Source organism: Camelus ferus, chromosome 19, assembly GCF_009834535.1.
Source record: "Camelus ferus isolate YT-003-E chromosome 19, BCGSAC_Cfer_1.0, whole genome shotgun sequence".
In the NCBI taxonomy this organism is placed as follows: domain Eukaryota; kingdom Metazoa; phylum Chordata; class Mammalia; order Artiodactyla; family Camelidae; genus Camelus; species Camelus ferus.
Window position 1 is genome coordinate 42,479,539 of NC_045714.1, and position 24,469 is coordinate 42,504,007.

At 58.2% G+C, this 24,469-nt stretch overlaps 2 protein-coding genes across 4 annotated transcripts; one reads left to right on the forward strand and one right to left on the reverse strand.

Moving 5' to 3' along the window:
* Positions 1 to 27: 27 nt before the first annotated feature.
* Positions 28 to 16,768, forward strand: LPIN3 (lipin 3). 3 transcript variants are annotated; one of them, XM_032462318.1, is made up of 20 exons: positions 28 to 174; positions 3,930 to 4,123; positions 5,182 to 5,277; positions 6,285 to 6,553; positions 6,762 to 6,845; positions 7,350 to 7,473; positions 7,641 to 7,971; positions 8,790 to 8,889; positions 9,033 to 9,193; positions 9,594 to 9,687; positions 9,769 to 9,838; positions 11,453 to 11,545; positions 11,622 to 11,665; positions 12,394 to 12,532; positions 13,472 to 13,620; positions 13,822 to 13,908; positions 14,370 to 14,522; positions 14,719 to 14,833; positions 14,912 to 15,015; positions 15,206 to 16,768. In XM_032462318.1, the coding sequence occupies exons 2-20, from the start codon at positions 3,932 to 3,934 to the stop codon at positions 15,348 to 15,350; spliced, it is 2,550 nt and encodes an 849-aa protein (XP_032318209.1). In that variant the 5' UTR covers positions 28 to 174; positions 3,930 to 3,931; the 3' UTR covers positions 15,351 to 16,768. The 3 variants fall into 3 exon arrangements, with proteins under 3 accessions (XP_032318209.1, XP_006188700.1, XP_032318210.1); XM_006188638.3 differs by having other exon boundaries at positions 7,353 to 7,473; XM_032462319.1 differs by lacking the exon at positions 28 to 174 and having other exon boundaries at positions 5,186 to 5,277.
* EMILIN3 (elastin microfibril interfacer 3) lies at positions 16,156 to 22,780 on the reverse strand. The gene is made up of 4 exons (XM_032462320.1): positions 22,271 to 22,780; positions 20,888 to 21,010; positions 19,389 to 19,612; positions 16,156 to 19,129 (listed from the first exon to the last, which is right to left on the reverse strand). The coding sequence occupies exons 1-4, from the start codon at positions 22,435 to 22,437 to the stop codon at positions 17,343 to 17,345; spliced, it is 2,301 nt and encodes a 766-aa protein (XP_032318211.1). The 5' UTR covers positions 22,438 to 22,780; the 3' UTR covers positions 16,156 to 17,342.
* Between the last annotated feature and the right edge of the window lie 1,689 nt (positions 22,781 to 24,469).

Sequence of the window (24,469 nt, forward strand, 5' to 3'; positions counted from 1 at the left end):
GGGGCGGGGACTGGGTCTTTCCGGAAGGTGGAGTCTAGACGATTGGGACCTGCAGAGGCCGCCCTTGGCTCGTGGAAGGGGGCGGGACCGGGATCTCACCCCGTCCTAGAGAAGCCGGAAGTGCCTAGTGAGTGCGGGGCGAAGGACACTTACCTGCTGACCCTGCGTACTCAGGTAGAGGCGGCGGCTCCGGGTCCCGGAAGTCCAGAGGGCAGCCCCCCAGGGAGGGCCCAACCCGGGCCGGAGATGAGATACCCCTCCCCCGCCCCGCCCATCTGTCCTGCCATCTGTCCCTCATTCCTTTCCGTTCCCAGGCCTGAGTCCATCTTTAGCCATCAGAAGGGAACTCCTCACTTCACTCCTCTCCCCACCCAGTGCTGTGGGGCCCTCCGGACATCCGGAATGCCGGATCAGAAGAGAACGAGATATGAAAACCTCTTAAGGGGAAAGTTTCACCCCAGCTTCACCGCAGGCTGACTGTGTTTCCTTGGGGAGGACACCCACCCTCTCTGGTACAGAGGGTCCTCAGGTGCCGAACGGGGTCTGCCCCGTGCCTGGCCCGCCCTGAGACTAGGCAGGTCAGATGCAGTAGCTGTGGCGGCTGCTGGGGGTCCTGGGTGGAGCTCTCTCCCTTCCAGGGCAAAAGCAATGCTTATCTTCTTGCTCCCTCTGGTCCTAGATGGAGAGCCACACCCCAACCCCTCCCTGAATCTGGGAGCCCAAAAAGGCTGAGGGCTTACACCCAGAGCTGCTTGTTCTGGCTTCCCCGTGGTGGAGTTGTGTGCTGGCTTGGAAGGCTTGTGGATGTTCCCAGAGTGGGGCCACCTTCGCGCAGGGCCTTGAATGCGAAGTTCAGAAGTCTGAACTCTGAACTCAGGCCAGGGGCAGTGCATAGGAGTCTGACCTGTAGTGCCCTTGGGACCAGCCTGGGTGAGTGGAGCTGTGGTGGGGGGAGTGGGCAGCACTGCATGCTGCTGCTTGACATGAATTAGGTCGTTAATTACTCACGTGTCCCTTAGGTTATCCCTATGACAGAGGTTGAAACTGAGGCTCAGAGAGGTGATGTGACTCGTCCAAGGTCACAGCTAGTACGTGTCAGGGAGGAAATTAGAACCCAGACAGTCTGGTGCCTTAACCACGGTGCCTGCTGCCACCCAGGATCTGGGTGTCGCTAACAAAACCTTGACCTAGGACAGCAGGAGGAAAAAGGAGGGGCCGGACGAGCAGGAAACTGGGGACCAGGATTCAGAGGGCTTGGGAGGGAGGGGTACCCATGAGTCCTGAGAGGAATTCAGCTGACCTGGGCCTCCAGGGGGAGAGGAAGTGTTTGATTTCAGACATGTTAGTCTAGGGGTGAAGGGTGGTATAGGGGAGCCAAGCAGAGCTCTCCTCCATCTGGAGAAGACCAGGCAGGCAGAGCTAGGTCCTGGGGATAGGAGATGCCTTTAGGGATGGGTGCATGTAGAGGAGAGGAGCACCCCCACCCCTCCAAGTGCTGAGCAAGCAGAGATAGGGGCATCCACTCATGGGGTGGGGACAAGGAAAGGGATGAATTCTAGCCTCCCATGACATCAGAGCTAAGAAAGATCTGAAAAACCCAGGCCTTGTTTCATAGAAGGGGAAGCTGAGGCCAGCAAGTTACTTGCCTAAGAACGCTCCTGGGTGGATCAGGGTAGGACCCAAGTGTCCCCTGCATATCACCTCTGCCATTCAACTCTTTTCTACTGTTTCAGCGACTAGGGGCAGTTTTGTCCCCCAGGGGACATTTGACAAAGTTTGGAGACCATTTGGTTGTCACAGCTGGAGGGAAGGTGCTCTGGGCATCTAGTGGATAGACCAGGGATGCAGCTAAGCATCTGACACCCCCACCCCACCCCCACAACCAAGAATTCGCCAGCCCCAAACAGCAGTGATGCCCATGTGGAGAAGCTCTGGACGAGGTGGAGCTGCGCCTGTCTCCCTGGTCCCCTAGCCCCGGCCCCAGCACCTGCTCTTGTCCTCTGTGGGCCAGATAGATCAGGCTAGGCCTCCAGCTAGGCAGAACTTTGCCCCCACCCTGGTCTGCCCCTCTCATGCCTGCTCCTTTATTCCTGAAAGCTTCTAGAGTCTTCTCTGCCTTTTCTGGGCACAGTGTTCTAGAGCCCTACCCACCACATGTCTCTCCTTGTCAGTCGGTCTGTCTCCTCAGACCCAGTGTTCAGACTTCGGTGTTAGGGAGGGAGAAACCAAAGTGGGAATTTTCACCTAGCACATAGTAGGTGCCTTGAAGCTAAAAGATTTGTTCAATTTGAGTGACATTTTAGGGGTCCAAAGAGTTTCATTTTATTCTAAGTTTTCATTTTAGCGATTCTCATGGGACCTTATGTTTGTGAAACTCTCAGTTTCTAACCGGCTCCCAGGTGACTCTGGGCCCTGGACCACATTTTGAGTGGTGAGGCATTACAGAGCTGTTCAAAGGTGGACTGTGGGCTGGGTGGCCTTCCCAGCAGACAACTGTGGTGTGGTTTGGGGTCTGTGGAGGCATCTCAGGAAACCAGGACTGAGTCATCACTCCCTCCCCACATCTCTGGCCTATCAGCTTCATAGGGTTTGGATAAGTTACCGGACTTCTTTAGCAGTGGTCTTGCATGGTTGGCAGACCTCCAGGGATTCTGATGCAGGGTCAGAGGGAAGTGCCCTGTGGAGGTGCCCAGACTGGTCTGGGTCCTGGCAGCTGGCAGGGCAGTAGGCCACTGGCCTGGCCCTCAGGGAAGAGGCAATGAGCTGAAGCTGGCAGGGCAGGCACCGTGCCAGTGTGGAGGTGGCTCTCATTATGACTCTGGCTCTTCTCCGCAGCTGCTACAGCCTCCTGCCTCTGGCTCACCCAGCTCTGCCTGGTGTGGGAGAGCTGGAGAGACTGGTCTGGCTGGGAGAAGAAGGAACAGCTTTGATGGGCCAGGGGCCAGCCCAAGGCCTGAATATGGGTCTGAGGAGTTGGGGTTGGGGGTGAGAACTAGGGCCTGGAGACATGGGGGTCAGGCTGTGGCCATGGATAGGCTTCCCACACATCCCAGGAAACTGGCAAGAACTTGGGAGTTTTGACCCAGCTATAGGGGAAGCTCTACCCCAAACATCTGACCTCAGGAATAGAACTGGGAAGAGCCTGAGATACCTGGCATGCCTCAACCCCTGGTTCCCCACAAATTCAGCCACAATTGCCCAGAAGGTCCCTTCCAACTCCTGGGACCAAGAGGCAGCAAGACAGCTGAACCCATTCCTCAGATGGGAAAACAGACTCCCTCCTTCCCAGTTCTTGGGAAGAAATCAGCCTTCAGGACTGTCACCTGTTACCCATCAGGGCCTTGGGCCTGATATATCATGAGGCTGCTCCCCATTGCACCCCAGGGATGGGTGCCTACCTCCTCCTTTTCCCGCAGTCGGGCCATCCCAGTGGTTCACACCTAGGGGTTTGTAGTCTCACGGGCCTGGGTTCAAATCCTGGCTCCTCTCCTGACTAGCTGTGTGATCTTGGGCAGGTCAGTCCACCTATCTGAGCTTCAGCTGGCTTGCCTGTAAACAAGGATAATGATACTCACTCAGCCAGCCCTGCAGGTTGTTGTGAAGATGAGATGAGCTGGGCCGCTGAGCGCTGTGGTCATTATCATTACTCATAGCATTTAAAGGCTCAGGGCGCCCTGGATCGCCTTACCTGGTACCCTGGTTTGACAGATGTGGGCAGAAGGGAGGCGGTTGTCCAAGAGTCCCACGGCCCGTTGAGACTAGAACCCACGTCTCCAGGCACACCTCCCACCCTGTCACTGTTGCCTGGCTGTAAAGGCGCTCCAAGGGCCACTTGGCGTGTGCCCTGGGGGGGTCAGGCTGCGGAGCTTGCCCACGGAGGGCCGTGGACCAAGCCTTGGTCCCAGCACTGCCTTCCTTTGCTGGCACAGCCATGAACTACGTGGGGCAGCTGGCAGAGACGGTGTTTGGAACCGTAAAGGAGCTGTACCGGGGCCTGAACCCGGCCACGCTGAGTGGTGGCATCGACGTGCTGGTGGTGAAGCAGGAGGACGGCTCCTTCCGATGCTCCCCCTTCCACGTGCGTTTCGGCAAGCTGGGCGTTCTGCAGTCGCGGGAGAAGGTGGTGAGTGTTCACCGGAGAGGAGGGGGCTCGTGAGGCCGGGGCAGCCACCGCAGCCCCAGGAGAGGACCCAGGCCTCCTTGCGGTTGGGGTGTGCCCTTCTTTTGTATTTTCTTAGAAGGTTTTGGGTGGGTTTGGGGTTTTGGTACAAGAAGTTTCCAGTTTTCCCCTGGAAACAGTACAGCGGGCAGTCCTCAGTACTGGGGCCCTCAGACCTGGCACCAACTTACAGAGACCTTACCTGGGTGTTACTGGTAAGTCACTCCACCTGCACAAGTGGTGCACTGTCATCTCTCTGGTGATTCAATAGGAGCTGATAACATTGTCTCAGGGCCAGGCATGTGGGTGACACTCAAAAATTCAGTTCCTCTCCCTTAGGAAACCGGCTCTGTTTTCACTGGGCTCAGACGAACACGGCAAATTTTTGAGTTCTGGTGTGTGAACAGAAGTTTGGTGGGCCCAAATCCCCTTGAAACTGGTGGTGACTGTGAACTTTCCCGAATCCTAATAGGAGAGTGTAACCTTGGGGGAGACAGTCTAGCTAAGTGGTTAAGGGCTTAGATTGTGGACTGAAACCTTCTGGGTTCATAGCCTCACCTGGCTACTTCCCAGCAAGTTACTTAACCCCTCTGAGCCTCAATTTCCTCATCTACAAAGGGGGGTAATGCTAGGAGGCAGTGGCAGGGGCTGTTGTGAAGATTTAACGAGACAATCTCGAGAAAACCCTATACGACATGCCCGGGAGAGGGTGGTTCTCACTGCTGTTCATGTGGTCAGTCCTCAAGTGTTCAGGCACCCCCCTGGGGGCTGGGGACACAGCAGTGACCAGATGGATCGTGTTCTTGTCCTTACGGGCTGTGGGAGAGAGAGGAACACAGGAGATTGTTAGAGTGGGGAGCAGGGGGGTTACCCTGAGGTCTGAGGGTAGAGAGTTCCAGAATGTGCAGAGCTCTGGGGCAGCAGGGAGCCTGTGTCTCCAGGACCAGCCGGAGGCCAGTGGACGGGAGTGTGGGAGTGAGGGCTAGCAGTGAGGACCCCTGCCCCACCACACCCTGTCACAGGTAGACATCGAGATCAATGGGGAGCCGGTGGACTTGCACATGAAGCTGGGGGACAGTGGGGAGGCCTTCTTCGTCCAAGAGCTGGAGAGCGATGAGGTAAATGCCTCTGTCCTTGCCTGTCCCTGCCCCTTCACTAGTGCCCACTCCGGGCAGGGCCTGGGGATTTGTCACTGTCCCCACCCCAGGGAGTACCCCATCAGTGAGGGTCTGAGGCAGGGACATCAGTTAGGGCTGGCCTCCAGCACCCACGACATGCTGGCGGGGATGTGCTGGGGGACCCAGGGCGAGGGGGTTGGGGTTTGATGTGGGAGGAAGTGCTAACGACATTCAACAGACATTCGGGGAAGTTTTCCCAGAAGGGGGCACTTGAGCTGAAGGATGAAAAGGAGGCCTTCCCTGAGCAGCTTGGAGGGGAGGAGGGTGGTAAGCAATGGCTGGGGACTGGAAGGCATAAGATGGCTTGTTCTGGATCTGGTACTGGCCTAGTGCAGCTGGAACATGGAAGTGTGTGGGCAGGGGAGCAACAGAGGGGCATTTGCAGAAGGGAGGGATGGCCCAGCATAAGCTGGCAAACATGTTTAAACTGTTTGAGCTTAACAAGCTTTGAGCCTTTACTTTATGCCAGACACTGTGCAGTGGACCTGGATGAAGGGTGACCCCTGCCTTGAAAGAAGGTTCCCAGACTAGCCTGGGAGACAGACATGTGAACAACAGATAATAGAACTGTTTGGTCACTGCAGTGAAGGGGGTTGGAACTGAGGCTGAGGAAAGTCAGAACAAGCTTCCTGGAGGAGGTGACACCTGGCTGAGTCTTAAAGGGGAAGTAGGTGTCTGTTGTGGTAGTTGCAGGAAGAGATGAGAGGCCGATGCCCAGGTGTCTGTCTAGACAGTGTGTTTCATGCAGCACCCTGGCTTGCCGTGGGCTGCCAGGAGTGCACGCATCCCTGGGATTGGAGCTGCTTTATCTCTGTTAGGGAACTTTGAGGCCAGCAACAGTTATAAGGCCATGCTGCTGCCACCTCTGTCCAACCTCCAGGCCTATTTTCCTGCCCCTTGCCCCCAAGCTGTAGCCCTCTCAGCCCTGCCCCTGGTCTGCTCCACAGGAACACGTGCCTCCCCGCCTTTGCACGTCACCCATCCCTTGGGGGGGCCTCTCTGGGTTCCCTTCGGACTCCCAGCCAGGCACAGCCAGCGAGCCTGAGGCCAGCATCACGGGCATGGCCTCCACAGGGCGGAAGAAGAGGCGTCGCAGGAGGAAGCCCAGGCGGAAGGAGGATGTGGCGGCGGCCGATTATTCTAGTTCAGAAGAGCTGGAGGCAGGTGCTGAGAGTGAGCTGTCCCTGCTGGAAAAGCCAAGGCCAGAGCCCCCAGGGTATGTAGGGACCAGGCTGGGGCTGAGGGTGTCGGAATGCCAACTGGGGTTCAAGCATGGTTTGATGCTGTGTGACCCTGGGCAAGGTTCTTGATCTCTCTGGGCTTTAGTTGCTTTACTTCCCCAAGTCCCTGATGTCCAGGCTTCCATGCCGTGCCTGGGGTGCCTGTCCTGTCAGTGACTATTTATTTCCTTGTGGCCCCCTCAGCAATGTCCAGCCAGAAGGAGAGTCCTCACCACAGCCCAAGGACATCTACCCCTACTCGGATGGCGAGTGCTCCCCCCAGGCCAGGTGAGAGTCCAGCTGGGCTGCAGGTAGGGATTCAAGGCCAGGGTCTCAGAGTGGTTTCCATTTCCATTTTTCTGATGAATAATGGCAGAACATATTTATTGTGTTTATCAGCCATTCGCATATCTGTTGTACAAAGTGTTTGTTCAAGTCTTTTGCCCATATTTTTTTCTTGTAAAATGCACATAACATAAAATTTACCATTTTAAAGGGCACAGCTTAATAGCATTTAGTGTATTCATGATGTGCACCCATCACCCCTTATCTAGTTCCAAAACTTTTTCATCACCCTAAATGGAAACCCGTGAAGAAGTCACAACCTTGCCCTTTTTTAGAAAACTGAATTGCCTTCTTATCATTGATTTGTAGGAGTTCTTTATATATTTATATATTCTTTATACATGCAGGACCCAATACAGGCAGAAATACGTGTTGCCAAAAAAAAAATTAAGCCAGGCTGGGGTGGGCGGCAGGCTGAGGCGGGGGCCTCTGAGTTCTTCTTTCCAGCAGCCTCTCACTGGATGGGCTAACCCCCGCTAAGAGTGACTCAGAGCTGGAGCTACGGACCCCCGAACCCAGCCCCCTGAGAGCTGAGTCCCACCTGCAGTGGGCCTGGGGAAGGCTGCCTAAGGTAGGCTCCTTTATCAACCCCCAATCCTCCTTACCTTTCTGGGGTTCTGTGGTCCTTGCAGGTCAGGACTGGAGTGACAGAGACTTGGGCCACCTCCTTAAGGCCTTGTGGGGTGTGGGAGGCAGGCCCTGAACTGGCCACATCTTCTTCCATTTGTTCAACTGAAGGTGGGCAAAGCTGAGTGGCCTGAGTCCTCGATGGTCCCTGATGGCAGCTCCAGGACAGCCTCTCCTCCTCAGGAAGTGCCCAGCACCCCCTCCACCCCTGTGGATCCTGCAGGACCTCCAGTCCTGCAAACAGGGGCTGGCGCTGACCTTCAGCCTGTCACAGAGGTGCCCGCTCTGGTGGGGCCCCCACTCCCCACCCATGAGAGAGAGGAAACCAAGACTCAGAGGTCCAGAGATGCGGGTCTTCCTCCTGCCTCTAAATCATGGAGCTGGGTTGCTCTGGAGGCCCCTGCTCCCACCAGGCAGCCGGAGGGGGTCTCCAGGAGGAAAGGTGAGTGATGGCTGGACCCTTCCCACTGCTTCCTTGGCCTCACATTATCCCTGGGTGGACTCTGGGTTTTCAGGCACGTTTTGAGCACCTACTGTGTGCCAGGCACTGTGTTTGGCCCCAGCCCTCAGGGAGCTTACAGTCCATTGGGGCAGACAGATGACACAAGGGCATAAACGAGGAAGTGCATTATGTGGGGGACATGGGACAGAGTCATTGGTTGGGATGGGGCTATTTAAATCATGTTGCCAGGGAAGCTCTCTCTGAGCAGGTAATGCCTAAGCTGTGGTGTGGACCATAAAAATCCAGTGAAGTGAGGACCAAGGGAAGATAATTCTAGGCAAAGAGAACAGTGTGTGTCAAGACCATGAGGACGGAGGGAGGTTTCACATCCAGGAGCTGAGGCAGCTGGTGTGGCTTGAGGGAGGCAGGGGAGAGGGCTGGGAGGAAGCCCACAAAATGAGCAGAGGCCGGATCATTCCCAACTCATGAGCTGGGGTTTATCCTAAGATCATGGGAAGGCAGTAGCCTGTGCTGTCCAGATGGGTAGTCACTGGCTATGTGTGGCTATTTTAAATTAAGTTTAAATTAATTAAAATTAAATAGCATTTAAAATTCCACTTCTCCATTGCACCATACTTTAAGTGTGCCCAGGAGCCACGTGTGGCCAGCAGCTGCTGTACTGGCCAGTGCAAACGTAGGACCTTTCCATCAGAAAGTTCTGGACAGTGCCGTCTTGGGATGTTCACAGGCAGGGGGAGGCATACTGCTCACAATACTGATCACGTTAGGTCTACAGATGTCCCCTCCTCTGCCCCCAGGCTCCCTGAAGAGAAGCCAGCACCTGGGCCCCAGTGACGTCTACCTGGATGACTTGCCCTCCCTGGATTCTGAGAATGCAGCCCTTTACTTCCCCCAGAGGTGCCTGGTTCTGGATGCCCGGGTGTCTTGGGATTGGGAACTGTAGGGCTCAGGGACTGGCTATCAGGGGCCTCGGAGGTCCCCTGGGGCCTCTCCTCCCAGCTTCCTTGTATTCATGTCACTGTTGGCCCCTTTGTCCCCAGAGACTGTGGGCTGGGGGCCAGGAGGTGGAGTGAACCCGAAAGCCAGAAGGCGCTGGGGGACTGCAACCCTGAGCAGGAACCAGAACCCGCTCCGGACACAGCAGACACCATGGTGCTTTCCCTCTGTGGGGGCCTGGCTGATAGCTGGGATATCTCTTTGGGTATGCTCAACTGTGGCCCCCACCCTTCCGAGGACTAGCACTGAGCCCCAGGGATGGGAGAGGGGAGGGAAGACCCCAGAGGGTGAGGCAGGGAGGTATGCGCGAGGTTGGGCTTTGCAGAACCCACCCTTGGCCTTCCAGCATTGAGCAGCCCCCAAGACCCCGTGAAACAAATGCTTGACCCTAAAATGTGACTTATCTTGTGAATTCAGGATACCAGGTGCCTGGGGTGGGACTACCAGGTTCCAAAACCCCAGGAAGCAAGGAGTCCTGCTAAGTCAAAGAACCAAGCTGCAGGGGGCCTGAGTGGCAGGAGGTGGAGGAGACAGGAGGGTTTAGGGCAGCGGTTCACGTGGGATGTGTTGGCCTTAGTAACCTCACTCTCTGCCTCTGTGCCCAGAGAAATTCAGCAAGCACATCGTCTCCTACCAGGACCTTGCCCAGAACCCCGGTCTCCTGGACAACCCGAACCTTGTGGTGAAAATCAATGAGAAGTGGGTACTGGGGCTGGGCTGCTGGCAGTCATGGGGCTGCCCTGCCCTCCATGGCCCTAACACCCCGATCTGTCTCTCCAGGCATTATAACTGGGCTGTAGCTGCCCCCATGATCCTCTGTCTTCAAGCCTTCCAGAAGAACTTGCCCAAGGTAATGGTTAGAGCACCCAGGAGCCTACTTGGGGATAGGGGGCCCTTGACAAGGAAGTGGAGAGTGGGCAGAGATGGGCCTCAGGCCAACTGGCTGCAGGACCCACTCTGAGAGAATAGACCAAGGTCCCCTGAAACCTTGCCCCAGGCAGTGTGGACAGAGCCCCACTCTTCCTGGTTTCCTGGCATGACCGAATCTTATTGGATTTGGAGTTTACTTCAGAAGAGTTCAGGACAAACCAGAAGGGGACAGACATGAAATAGGGACATGCCTTAAGCAGGAAGTTTTCGGATTTGAGAGACAGTCTTAGGGTATGGAGATCCCACCCCTCACCTTACCCTGAGACCCTCTTGAGGCTGGGCTGCGGGTGCTTGCTTTATCAGCACACAATTGTTTGAGTACTGACTATGTGCCAGGCCTGGATTGGGGATAGTCATTTCCTCAAAGGAAGACAATTAATCAGACTCAGCCAAATGAATATAAAATTCAACTATGAGTATTAGAAAGGAGAGTTCTGGGTTGCTTTGAGTGCCTCCAGTAGGGGGTTTGCTGACCAAGGGCCCAATGGGCAGAGGTCTGAAGGATAAGTGGATAAGGGGTGGGGAACAGCATGTACAGATGCTCAGAGGTGGGTGGGACCAGCCTCTGGAGTCCCTCCCAGAACCTCTACCCTGTGCAGGACTGACCTGCACCTGCCCCTTCTGCCCTGCTGGGAGGCGTCCAGGGACCCACCCTGGTCTGGCCCATTGTTATGGGCTTGGTTAGGCTTGCCCAAAGAATGTCATTCACCTGGTGTTGACAGCTGGTGCCTCCCTTTGGTGATGCTCAGCTCTGTCCTCTGGCTGGCTCTGGGTCTGAGATAGGACCCAGAGCTGTGGGAAAGGAGAGTGTCCCTCCCCTGCTTGGCTCTCCTCACCCTATCCAGACAGATCTACCACTTGAGGCCCCTGGAAACTCCTCAAGCCTGTTCCCAGCCCAGGTGGGCACCCTGGCTGACGTCCTGACTTGGATTCTCCATTCTGGGTTTGCAGGAAGCTGATATGTCTCCTAGGTGGGCCTGGCCCTGGGCTTTCCTAGGTTATCTAGCACAAACCTAACCAGAATTTTTCACAAGGTCATGTTGTCCCCACCAGATTCTGACGGTGACATGCAGAGAGGGAGGCTGTTCCTGGGTTAGATCACTGACCTGAGAAATTGCCTATTTGGTCTTGGAGGTTGAGGGTGGTACTGCCTAGAGACTGTCCTTCCTGCTGCCACTTGGTGGCATCATGCAGGGAGTACCAGATCTTAAGACACTCCCAAAGCACTGCCTTCAGCTATTGGAGTAGGGAAACTGAGCCACAGGATCTGGAGGCCAGGCCACAGCTGGGCTGGAGCTGGGGGTCAGGGCTGGGCTGGAGCTGAGCATCAGGGCTGGGAGTGGCCCTGGGTCTCCCTGAGTCATTGCTCAGAATCCCAAGATGGAGGTGAGTATGCTTCTTTGGCCTCCAAGTGTCAACAGCACCTTGCCTGAGGGTCAGCCCGAGACTCTGGGCTCATGGGGGCCCCAAGGGCAGTGTCAGGTGGGTTTGTGTGGTGCAGGGGAAAAGTACCATGGCCTCCATCTGCCCTCAGAGCACCGTGGACAAGCTGGAGAAGGAGAAGATGCCTCGGAAGGGAGGGCGGTGGTGGTTTTCCTGGCGACGAAGGGACATCCCGGCCAAGGAGGTGGGTGGTCATGCTCAGGGGGCGGGGCCAGCACAGGCAGGGGGCGGGGTTCACCAGATGGATACTCTTCCCACAGTACAGTGCCCAGAGGGAGAAACCCACAGCAAGGGAGCAGCGGGGGTGAGTTGGATCTCCTGGCTGGGGCTCTGCACCTGGAGCTGTAGCCCAGGGACGGCTGTAGGGGCAGGGTTGGAGCCAGCACCCCTCCCCCGCCAGGGTTCTTTGTCACCCCGCTATCACTTCTACACCCCTGCTTCTTGGGAAATGTCCCCACTTCACAGATGGGAAAACCTGGATACACCAAATGTCCCACAGCCGGGAAATGGCAGAGCTGGAACGGGCACCCACACTCCTGGCCCAGACAAGGAGCTACCATATTAAATACAGGAAGAGTAGGGCTTCCCCGCTCCAGGGGCCAGCTGACCTTCCTTTCTTCACGTCTGAAGTGACCCAGAATGTCCAGGGTTGGGTAGCGGGTTTCAAGGATGGGCTGACTGAAGCCACAGCAGGTGGGATTGGCCAAGATGCACTTCTAGGTTTTTCTGGTAAAAATCTCCGAAGCTGGTAGTAGTACCTGGCTCTGGAGAGCACCCTGGGGGCTGGGCGCCCTGGGTCTCTACTCCAGCTCCGCTACCACCTTTCTGGGTGTAGACTACTGGCCTGTGTCCTTATGTCTGCTGCTACCCCCAAAATGCGTGCCACCTAGAGGGAGGGGTTTCTGATCCCCTGGGTAGTCTCTGGAGGGGCAGGGAGAAGAGCAGGTTCCTTGTAGCCTGGGTAAGGGTGCGCATCTGTAAGAGTGAAGGCCTTAGCTGGGGGAGGTGGCCTGAGAGCTGAGCTGCCCGCAGGGAAAGGACCAAAGCCCTGAGCAGTGAGGACGACGACCCGGACAGCCCTGTCATCCTGGAGGCCCCCTCCCTGCCCCTCTCGCCTCCAGCCCACACTCCTACCTACAAGAAATCCCTCCACCTCTCCTCCAACCAGATCGTAAGTGTGTGCGTGGTGTGTTCACGTGGGGGTGGGGAGGCTCAGGTATTTCTGCCCTAGAGGCTCTCAGGGCCTGGCTGAGGAATGGCTTGTGTTCACCAAAGCCCAAAATCCATCCCCCTGGCAGCCGCCCTTCCAGCCTCTGCTTGAATCCTCTAGGGATGGCTTCACATGCCAGCCCATTTCTCTGTTGGACATTCTCACTAGAAAAGCCCTCTCTTCTGTTGTCTTAAAATATCTACCTGCAGTGGGTTGGCTGGCTTGGGGTCTGCCTTTGGAAGCTACCCTAAAGGAATCAATAAGCTAGTGACAGCCACTCAGATTTGGGCAACTCTGGACCCCCAAGTTGCATCTTTGAGCTCAGTAACTAACTCCTGTAATAAGAGTGTTTTTCTTCTGAGTGTGACTCAGTGGTCAGGGAGGTGCCCCGGAGGGTCTTGCCAGTCTGGTACAGAGTGGCTGCCACCTGTGTGATACCCTGGGGCTTACATCCAACTCAAGGTCAGCCAGGTCACAGGTTGTGGCTACGAGCTGCCCTGATCCTTCTCTATGGACCAAGGACAGGGCTGGGTCTCTCTTTGGGGAGATGTCACAGGTACCTTAGCCCCAGGCAGGGGACTGCCTGCCTGTGGAGTTGGGTGTCACCCTGCCAAGAGCAGTGGGGGTCGCAGGCCAGGCTTGGTCTGTGAGCTTCATCCCAAAGCTCCTGTGCCCGGCACTGTGCACCCCTCACTTCCTCCTCACGGCCACTCTCTGCCCATGTGGACCTGTCTGCGCATAGCTCTCTGATGAATTCAGGAAGGTTCTTGAGTTGGAGAAACAGGAAAAAGAGGCCCATGGAGATGGAAGGCAACAGTTTGCAGTAGAGGGTGGCAGTGGGTGGACAGCACCTGGCTATAGCAGATCACAGCACCCCCCTACCCCCTGGTTTGGCCCCAGCGGCGCCTGAACCTGCAGGAAGGTGCCAACAGTGTGGTCTTCAGCGTGACCACACAGTACCAGGGCACCTGCCGCTGCAGGGCCACCATCTACCTGTGGAAATGGGACGACAAGGTGGTCATCTCCGACATCGATGGTACCATCACCAAGTGAGGCCCAGTCAGCTGTTGGGGGAGAGGGAGGGCATGGGGGTTCACCTCCCTTTGTGCTGGGGGAGGAGGGGCAGGAAAAGAGGCCCTCCCCTCCCAGTGGGTCATCCTGGGGCAGGGGGCCGGGCCCATCGGGCCACACCCACAGAATAGGAGGACCATGTGAGACTGCCTTGGAGTGACTTTACTCTGTGGTTCTAGGTCAGATGCTCTGGGCCACATTCTGCCCCAGCTGGGAAAAGACTGGACACACCAGGGCATCACTAGTCTCTACCATAAAATCCACCTGTGAGTGCCTGGGCTGGGCTGGGCTGGGGCAGGACCCCAGGGAGGGAGTACAGGACATCTTAGGCCTCCCGGCCTCCGTCCTAGGAAGCCAGGCTTGGGGACCAGAGGGGAAGGAGACTGGGGCAGGTCCTGGGAGTGCTGAGACCTACTGAGAGAGGTCCTCAGTTCTCCTCTGAAAGATTCATCTCTTGGGGCTGTGGTCAGGATCTGAGTCAAACTGCTGACCTTCCTGCTGTAGGCAAAGCCTACATACTTGGCCAAGTCCTCATCTATCCTGGTCCACCTGGGCCTCGGGACTCTGTTCACGTGCCTTCTACCTCTCAGGCCCGGCTCAGCTGTTCTCCTAAGTATTCCCCCTGCAAGGGTCCCAGAGTTGGGCTGAGCTGGCCGAAGCCAAGAAGGTGAGATGGGGGATGGCTGATCACTGATGGCTTTGTGCTACCCATGTGCCCTGCCCCCAGAAACGGATACAAGTTCCTGTACTGCTCGGCCCGGACCATTGGCATGGCAGACCTCACCAAGGGCTACCTGCAGTGGGTGAGCGAGCGGGGCTGCAGCCTCCCCGAGGGTCCCATCCTACTGTCTCCCAGCAGCCTCTTCTCTGCCCTGCACAGGTAACCACCCCACGTGATGTGAGCCTGCAGCCCAGTGAGGGTGGGGGCAGCGCAGGCGCACTGCCAGCCTAGCCCAGGCCAGGCCAGCATCAGGCCTTGCTTGGGTGTCAGCTGGGTCAGATCGTGTGCTACTGTCACTTGACCTTGCCATCCTGACTGCTAACCCCCTCTCTGCCCATGGCCCCGGCTGCCCCAGGGAGGTGATTGAGAAGAAGCCAGAGGTGTTCAAGATCACCTGCCTCAGTGACATCCAGCAGCTCTTCCTGCCCCAGGGACAGCCCTTCTATGCTGCCTTTGGGAACAGGCCTAACGTGAGTTTCCCCTCCCTGGGGGCTGAGCCACCACCTCCGGATCTCCTAGCCCACTGACCCCTGTTTGTCCCCTGCCAGGATGTCACTGCCTACCGGCAGGTCGGCCTACCTGAATCCCGCATCTTCACAGTCAACCCCCGAGGAGAACTCATCCAGGAGCTCATGAAGAACCACAAGTCCACGTGAGGCCAAACCCCACCATGTGTCCCACACCCTACTGAGGCCTCATGCCCCAGCCTCTGCTTGGGCCCCAAAGCCACCTCCCACCAGGGACCCCCTCCCTGGTTCAGGGCTCCCAGGCAGAATGCAGTCTCTGCCTGCTGTGAAGGAAGCCGCGGCTCAGGCTCTCAGTCCAACTCCTTCTGGCCGTAGGTATGAGCGACTCAGTGAGGTGGTTGAACTCCTCTTCCCGCCTGTGGCCCGTGGCCCCAGCACAGACCTGGCCAATCCTGAATACAGCAACTTCTGCTACTGGCGGGAGCCACTGGCCCCTGTGGACCTCAGTGCCTTGGCCTGAACCTGCCCTGGCTGTCCCCCACCCTGGCCTGGCCCAGACCTGACTGCGTGTCCCAGGGCATTGGGGTTGGAAGCTGGGTGCTGCAAGGTCAACATACTGCAGGGGAGGAGGGGGCTGCGGGCTGGTCGGTGATACCCCCTGTCCCCTGCCTTTGCTGGCTGAGCTGCACGGGACTGGGCAGCTGCTCCAGGCCTCAGTGTGTCCCTGGCCTATAGCCATTCAATGATTGGGTCCTTGCAGGGTTCACCACACCCTTGATGTCTCTGTCCCTGTCACTCTGGGACCCTGCCTCAGTTCCTGACAGGACACAGAAAAGAGGGAGGCCCCTATGAGGCTTGAGGCCTGTATGCCCAGGAAAGTGTTGGTGGCGGCTGTGGGGAATGTATCCAGGAAGAAATTTTCCTCCAACCCCCTGGCCCCGGCCCCTCCCCACAGCTCTGGAGCCAGACATCACCGCTCTCCCACACTGGTGCCCTGGCATCTCAGCACATCCCAACCCCAGATGCTCTAGGTCCCCACCAACCTCTGGTAAGGGGGACTCTGGGGCAGTGCAAGGGCTGAGGGGGGGTGGCTCCCACTCGCCCATCTGCTGCTCCTCTCCTCTCTGCACCTCTGCTGAGGACACAGCTCCAAACCCTGCCAGGGCAGGTGGAGGCTGATCTGCCTGGCCTCCCCGAGCCCTTGCTGGTCATTTCACTGCCCACCCAGCTGCTGAGTGAGCTCTTGCCTGAGGAGCTGTGGGAAGCAGGGCTGGCACCCACTGAGGCCTCCCTTCCCACTGTCTTTGGGAAAGAAAGTACCTTTAGACGGACTAAAAGCTTTAATCCAGGCCTGCTCTCCCTTAACAGCACCAAAGTGCAGGGCAGAACACCAGTGTCAAGGAGCCAGAAGGTGGGGCTGCAAGGACCTGCAAAATAGCACAGGGGGACCTGTGCTGCTGTGGGGAAGCCAAGGCCGGGAGCCTCAGCAGGGATGGGTCTCTGGGAAGCCCGTAGGCCAGAAGAACACTCATGTTTTCATGTGGTCATACCTGGATTTCTCACCACTTTGAACATCCAGGCAGGGCTGGGGTTTTCCAAGGATGTTGGAAACTAGGCCTGGAGCCCTTTCCCTCCAGCTGTGGCCTCCTGCCCAGGGTCTGGCCTCATTCAGGCCATGACGTACTTGAGGGCCACCCTCTGGAGAGAGGCCCTAACCTGGAGGGGAAAGATTTTCCCCCAAACGGAAAGGAGAGGACTGGGGAGGGGGGCAAAGTACCCTAGAAACATCTTTGGGAAAGGGAAGGAGAAGGATAAACTGGGGTGAGGGGTCTCCAAACAGATCACTTGGACCCCACCCTTTTCTCTGGGGATCCACAGCTGCCTAAGCCCCTTCCCCTGGGGGAAGATCAAAAGGAATAAAGAAAACCCTTCACTGGGTCCTTGTGCTTCCATTCTGTCCTGAAGGACTCGTGAGACGGTGGAAACCTCTGGTCCTTGGTTCAGTAACAGCATCCTCGAAGCTGTCAGGGGAAGGACAGTGCCAGTGGGCACCACCTTCCTGCAGAAACCAAGCCCAGATGGCTGAGAAGAAAAGCCAAGGAGACAGGGGGACCAGAAGCCTCCACAGGCTTGGGACTGTTGTCCGTGGGCAAAGGGAGATGTGGACAGGCCGCTGAGAAGGGACCTGAGGGTCTCTACCTGGGTGCCAACTGGTGTGTCTGCAGAAGAACGATTTGCAGACTAGGTTGTGAGGTCTCTTGGGGCCACCCCGGCCTTCAGGGTGACGTGCTGACCTTGATCACTCTCCTGAATTGTCGAGTTGGCACAGCAATGAGCGTGGATGTTGGCGCCTGGTCAGGTGGCGCTGGAACAAGACTGTTCCTTCAGGGCCCTCTGGAATGGCATCCGCGCTGGCCAGGGGAGGTGGGGAGGCACTGCTGGGCAAGGCTGGGCTCTCGGGGAGGGTCCCCAGGGTTGACGGGATCTGGGGGTTGGGTCCTGTCCAGCCCACCTAGTTGGCCTTCCCTGGCCGCACCTGTTCAGCCAGCTGGGCCCGGCAGTCCAACAGGTCATCCCGGAGGCGGGCGATGTCCTTTGTGTGCTGGGCCAGTGTGCGATTCAGTTGGTCCATGTGGCTCCACAGGCCCTCCCTGGGCCCCAGTGACTCAGCAGGCAGGCGACCCAGGCCTGCAGCCAGCAGGCCCAGCTTCCCGCAGGTGCCTTCCACCTGGGCCACCCTCTGGTTGAAGTGGCCCACTGCGTGCTGGAGTTCCTGGGCCATGTCCTGGCAGCGGCTCAGCCCACCAGCCACGTCGGCCACACTGGCCTTGAGTCGCTCCAGCTCCCCTCGCAGACTCAGGACCTGCCGGTGACCGGCCCGAAGCTGCGAGCCTTGGCTGCTGACCTGGTCCTGGATGGCATGGACCTCGGCCTCCACCTTACGTTCCCGTTCATCCAGGGATATGTTGGCGGCCAAGAAGGCATCAGAATACTGGCTGACAGAGTCGCTGAGGCCTGTGAGTGACTTGCTCACAGAGTTCAGATTGACCTTAAGCAGGGTGATCTCGCCTTGGAGGGAGCTGCCCGTCGCTTCTGCCAGCTGTCCCTGGACGTCAGCCATGGTGCCGTTGAGCTGCCGGAGGAGGGCTGCGTGGCTGGCCACCTGGCGTAGGAGGGCCTCGCTTCGGCTCTGCCAGGACTTCACCTCGGCCACAAGATTGTCCAGGATGGCCGAGGTGGTGCTGGGGGTGCATGAGGTCTCCAGCGAAATCAGCCGTTGTTCTAGCACAGCCAGCTCCGTCTGTACGAGGGGTCGAGCCGGCCTGCCTGGAGGGGCGCTGTCATGGTTCAGCTCCCCAGCTAGTGTCACCAAGCGTTCCTCCAGTCTCTGCACACGCTCTTCCAGCATGGTGTGGAAGCCACGCATCCCCCATCCCTCCTCCCCCATCCCCAGACAGCAGCCCCTGGCTCCGCCCTCTGTCCCATTGACCATCTCCAAGCCGTCCAGCAGCCCATCCACACCCCCCTCAAGCATGGCAGCAGAGAGCCGTGTGAGGTCATCCCCATCAGGGGGGCTGTGGCCCCTTTGGGCCTCGGACACTGCCTGCAGGTTCTTCTCGAGGCTGTCTAGGCGGGCACTGATCAAGGCCAGCTGGCCACAGCAGCTGCCCCCGCCAGCCACACTCAGGCCCTGCAGCCGGGTACCCAGCTGTGAGAGCTCCCGGCGAAGGGCCAGCTCCCGGCCATCCAGGCTCTGGTGCAGCCTCCGGCTGGCCGCCTGGCCCTCCTCACACTGCTGCCGCACCTCCTGCACCCGCAGGTCGCACACGCTCTGGACGCTCTGCAGCTTCTGCTCGAAGCCGTCCAGCAGGCTCCCCCAGAGTTGGTGCAGACGTCGGTCCACGTATTCATCCAGCAGCGCCAGGGAGGTGAGTGGAGATGGGGGGGCCTCCCGCAGCCGCTGTAGGTGGGCCTCGTGGCTGAGGGCCAGCCCGTGTACCTCGTCCAACAGCTGTACCTTGGTCCGGAGTGTGTTGCTCACCTCTGTCACCTTGCTCAAGATCTCATCTAGGGGTGGTGTGAGCGGTCCCCCAGCTCGGTCTCCAGGATTGACAAACCCCTCGGGGATGACCCCGAAGCCCACGGGGGTGGTAGGAGCCCTGGGGCCACTGGTCATCCTGTTGGGGTCTTTGTGGCTGGCCACCAGGCCACTGAGGGTACCATATGCTTGTGCTAGGCGCTGGACATCACCTTCGAGGCGTTCTAGCCGTTCACCAAACAGCCCTGGGCCTTTCCTTCCTGGAAAAGAAGAGAGAACCCCAGGGGCATCACTGGCCTGTCTCTCTCAGCTTGTCCTGTTGCTGGACCACCCGAGAGAACTTCTGTTCTAAGCCCACCTTGCTGAGCATAGCTCCCCCAGCTGTGGGAGGGGGCTCTGAGGGCTCACCCTCACGTCCAGCATGAGATGCACCCTCCCCAGCCCTGCCGGAGCTCAGCCAGCCTGCATCAGTTCCCAGAAACTCCATCATGTTGGTAGGGTCTCCGTGGGCAGACTCACCGTGGGGGATGGGGGCTGCTCTGCTAGAAGGAAGGGGCCTGGGGCCTGAGCCCACCTGCCCTGAGGGAATATGGGGCTCAGGCTCCGGCTGAGGTGGGGTGGCCCCGTGGTCTGTGAGGTGCTCGGGGCAGCCTTCTCCAGTGAGGCCGGGGCAGCAACGCCAGGCGAGGTCTGTCACTGTCTTGTAGCCCACCTTGTATTTGGGTCTGAACACCGTGCGGTACCTGGGGCAAGGATGGGGAGAGGCTCTGTACCTGTGGGCTGAGGCTCCTGCCTCCTGGCAGGTGACCCTGCCCCCTTGTTGGTGTTCGGGGCCACTCACAGACACTGGCAGGCAGAAGGTCTAGAAGTCTCCCACCTTTGCTACACTGCCAGCATTTTTGCTTTTTCTGTGCTTAAGGTGACAGGGTGGGGGGGGGTGAAAGCAGGCCTTGCAGAGGCTCAGAGCTGGGTTAGAGGAGCAGACAGGTAGAAGCCCTGCCCCATCCTGTTTGCTTGGAGAAAAAGCTAGCAGGAATTTATCCCCAAGGCTCCCAAAACCACTTGGACCCCCTTTAGCTCCTATTGCCATCAGAAATTCCACTCTGGCTTTTGGATGGTACCTTGAAAAATTCAGATAGAGCCCCAGCCCCTGCCCTCTGGGTGAGGGGTACTGCACCGGGGCGGGCGGCCCTTCGCGCTGCCTGGGGACCACTCCCCACCTAGGGGCCACTTACTTCTCTCCTCTCCTTCCCGGCCTACTCTGGGAATTCAGCTCTTGTCCCAGAGGCTGGACACATGGCACCTCTGATTTTTTAGGGGGGTCGGGGGGCTAGTTAGGTTTGTTTGTTTGTTTAATGGAGGCACTAGGGATTGAACCCAGGACATCGTGCATGCTAAGCATGCACTCTACCCTCCTCGCCATAGCACCTCTAATTTTGAGCCCAGCCGGGAAGGCTGGGGCAGCGCTCACCATGGGCACTCTCCCATCTGTTCAGCCATGTGTCTGTTTACCCACTAACACATGGGAGCAAACAAGTCTGTTTTCAGACATGTGTTTGAATGTTTCCAAGTACAGACCTATGCATCACACCTGCGTGCAATACTACAAGTCCTCACATGGCCCGACCTGTCTGGCCAAAGCCCCTGCAATCTGGCTTCTCTCCCTTCTGTCCTCTCACCCGTGACCTGCCTTCTCCAGTCACCACAACCCTCTCTGGGTCTAGCCAGGGCCCCCTTTGGGATCAACCATTGCCAGTGTGACCCTCTGCTCTCCCCTGTCCCCACCCCCACCTTTGCTTCTGCTGCTGCTTTGTCTTGTGCTGCTTCTCCCCTGGGAACCCTCCCCTGAGTCCCCCTGGGGGCTCCAACCTGAGCCTGCACCAGCTCCTCCCTGGCCCCCTCCATCTGGCCTGTGTGGGTTTAGGGGTAGGTTCTTTGGAGTCCAAGGAGTTATAGCCCTTGTGGAACTGGCTGCTGCTCCCAGGACTCCCAAGTGGGTGGAATGGGAATGCACTCACATGACCGTCCCAGGGCACTTGGGCCCCCATCCGCACTGCCGGTATTCAGCCTTTACGTAGCTCTCTGCTCCCTCCTGTAGGACACAGGTCACATTCCTGTGCACAACGTAGGCACAGAGGGCCCTGCAGGGGGAAATGGCATCCTTGGAATATCTGGCCTGTGCCAGGCCCACTGAGGCTTCTACTCTTCCCCTTCCCCAGCTGTGGGCCTTGGCAGGAGACGAGACTCCCATCTCTCCTCTGCCCCTTCTCCTTGTTCCTGGGAGCCAGGGACCTTGGGCTGGGGTCCAGCCCCATTGCTGGTGTCTCCAATCCCAGCCTCCCCAGTAGGGTGGTCACTTGGCTAAGTAAGTGCTGGACTGAACCAGAAGCCCAGTGCAGCTGCCCTCCTTGCCTGGAAAGACCCACCCTAGATGCCCCACCTTCCTCCCACTCCTACAGTGCCTCTCAACTCCTTATCTTGGCATTGAAGCTCCTAAGATCCCAACTTAGTGCCTTTGAGACCACACTTCTCATCTACCCTCCCCTGACTGACTCCTGGGGAAATACATCTCACCTTGTAGTTTTCAGACCCCCGCCTTTGCTACTGGTTCCTCACTCTCAGATCACTTTTTGTACCACCTCCTCCAGGAAGCCGGTTCTGATGTGCCCAGGCCTACTGAGTGTCAGCCAGGGCAGCGTACACTCCTTCTATACTACCTCAAATTCAGCTGGAGTTCAAATTCAGCTAGTACCCCAAGCAGAGCCCCTAACTCACCTGAAGCTACTAAAGACCAGAAGCTGAGGCAGGGGAGGGGCAGCAGCCCCTTTCACAGGATACAAGGGCTGGGGAGGCGGCTGCCTGGCATAAGGCAACAACCTGTGGAATGCTGTTGGGACTCTGGAGCCACAACACGGGCCCAGGACCCATGGGCCCACACCAGGTGGGGCCACGCTGGGGCTCCCAAGGGGTTACGGGGTCCAGGCTGACTGCGGGATGAGGCGAGCCGCGGGGCGCTCGGCTCCATCTCCTACCTGGCGGGAGAGATGGGAGGCCCTGGAGCAGGATAGGAGGTAGCCCGGCGTGCTCCGTGCGTGGACCGCTCCCCCCACCCCCCGCCCTCCACCTGGTCCGCTGCACCCGGAGTCTGCACACAGCGCAGCTGGAAAATGTTACTTCTCTGGAAAGGTTTCCGCGGGCACTGCCAGGATCCCAGCCACCGCGCCAGGCTCCCTCGGCTTATTTTCCTTTGCCAGCCCCGCAGCCCCTAGGAGCGTGAGGCGCCCGCCGGCGTCGGGACTCGGCCTCGGATGTCCGGTGCCCCCGCGCGCGGCCGAGGCAGGTGGGAGCGCCGCCCGGGCCCATCCCTCCCGCTTCCCGCCCGCGGCGCGGCCCGCGCTTACTTGTGCGGCCCCGGGCGCAGCCGCGGGCGCCATCCCGTCGTGTAGAGGCTGTAGCGGGAGGCACCGGGCGGCGCGGGCCGAGCGAGGAGCGGGGTGCCCTTGGCCTGCGCCCCCGAGAGCAGCGCCGCGACGGCGCACAGCCAGACCGGCAGGCGGCGGCGGCCCATCGCGGCCCCCGGGTCTCCACCTGGCCCCGCGCTGGGCCCCCGCCGGGTGTCCACCCGCCGCTCGCCCGCCGGGGTCCCGCCGCCGGTCGCGGCCCCCGGAGCTCGCTGGCCCGGCCGCCTGGCGCTTCTCGGTGGCTGCGTCCCGCCGAGTGGCCGGCGCTGCTCGCGGCTGGGGCCGCCGAGGGGAGGCGGGAGGCGGGCTCTTCACGGATTAGCATAAACTTGGGGCCGCGTCGCTCTCCTCCGCCGGCCCCCACTCCGCCGCCAGCCCCCCGCCCCAGTTCCAAGCTGACGCCCGAGGGGCCGCCCGCTAGCGAGAGGTTAAGAAGGGAGCAGCCCCGGGGTGGCAGGAGCGCAGGCGTCCCGCGATGCCCCCCAAACGCACCCATCCACTGCGGTCGCCCGCGTGCACCCGGCGAGAAGCAGAGCCAGACCCCCGGGGCGGTCCGGGGCGCGGGGCTAAGAACCGCCCACTCGCGGGACACACTGGTCTTAAAAGCCCGTGTGCGCCCAGGAACCGAGGTCCAGGGCTCTGGAGCTGAGATGACTGTGTTTGGGAACACCTCCGCAGTCACCTCCTTGGAATATGCCCCAGATCGTCCGTGTTGGCCAGCCCTGCCTCCTGGCAGCGTCACTCCAGAGTCGCCCAGGACATCTGGTAACTCTGCTGACCCCTCCCCTGGGCATCTTAAGTCCTCCCTGCTCGCTAACCCTCTGCAACCCAGTCCAGTGGCCAGGCTGTCCTTCTGGTTTCCTGGTGGAGTCCATCTTATCTCTCTCTCTCTCAGGTCTCAGCGGCATGGAGTTCCAAACTCCAGTCACTTCTCCAGCTGCATCTTTGTGCAACTAAAGCTCTTAGCCTACTGGACCACAGCACTGGCTTATTGTCAGTGTCCAGTCAAAGAAAACCTTTAGGTCTTTCTCACAAGGTGCTGCTGTTAAGTCAGGCTGCCTTCATTTTTCCTTTGTGAAATTGATTCCCGGAACCCAAGAATAAGGATTGACAGTCATCCTCATTCAACATCATCTTGTTGCCTTTCTAAGTTGCAGAAAGCCTTTGGAATCCTGACTGTGTCATCCAGCAGAGTGCCGCTTCTTCCTGGCTTTGTCTCAGTCACATGGATGACCACAGCCTTCTGTGTCTTTCCCCAAGTAGCTGATAGGTGTGCAGGAGGCAGAGAAGTCTGAGGCACACCTGGAGAGGCCTCCTTCCAAACGCTCTCTGAGATGTGAACTCACACCTTTTGGGAAAAGAGATGCTCTCAAGAGCGCTGGATGGGGCAGCTCTGAAACCCCATCTGTGCCCCTGCCCTCTCCCAGCCATGCTGGCTGGTAGGCCCTGATGGGGCAGGCCAACAGTTCTCTCTCCTGGGCTTTGGGATTGGAATGCAGAGGCTGAGGGTGATTGGGATCCAGGTAGAGGCTGTATGTGTTTCCCAGGGCTCGGAATGAATTATCACAAATTTGGTGGCTTAAAACAACAGACATTAAGAGGGGAGGGTACGGCTCAAGCAGTAGGGCGCATACTTAGCATGCACAAGGTCCTGGGTTCAATCCCCAGCACCATCCCTAAAAATAAAGAAATAAATAAACCTCGTTACCCCCCCACACCAAAAAAACCTAAATAAATGAGTTACTCTTTAAAAAAAATTTATTCTCCCACAATCCTACGATGTCTGAAATCTAGGTGTCAGCAGGGCCATGCTCACCTCCAGGGAAGAATCCTTCCTTGCCTCTTCCAGCTTCTGGTGGCTCCTGGAATCCTTGTCACTCTTTGCCTTGTAGCTGCATCTCCCAGTGTCCACTTCTGGCTTCATGTGACCTTCTCTCCTGTGTCTCTACATGGCTTTCTTTACATGGCCTTTGTCTCTGTGTGTGTCCCTGGGTCTTCTTGTCTTATGAAGACACCTGTTATTGAATTTAGGGCCCGGTCTAATCCAGTATGACCTCATCTTAAGTAATTAAGTCTGCAAAGACCCTCTTTCCAAATAAGGTCACATTCTAAGGTTCTAGGTGCACATAAATTGGGGTG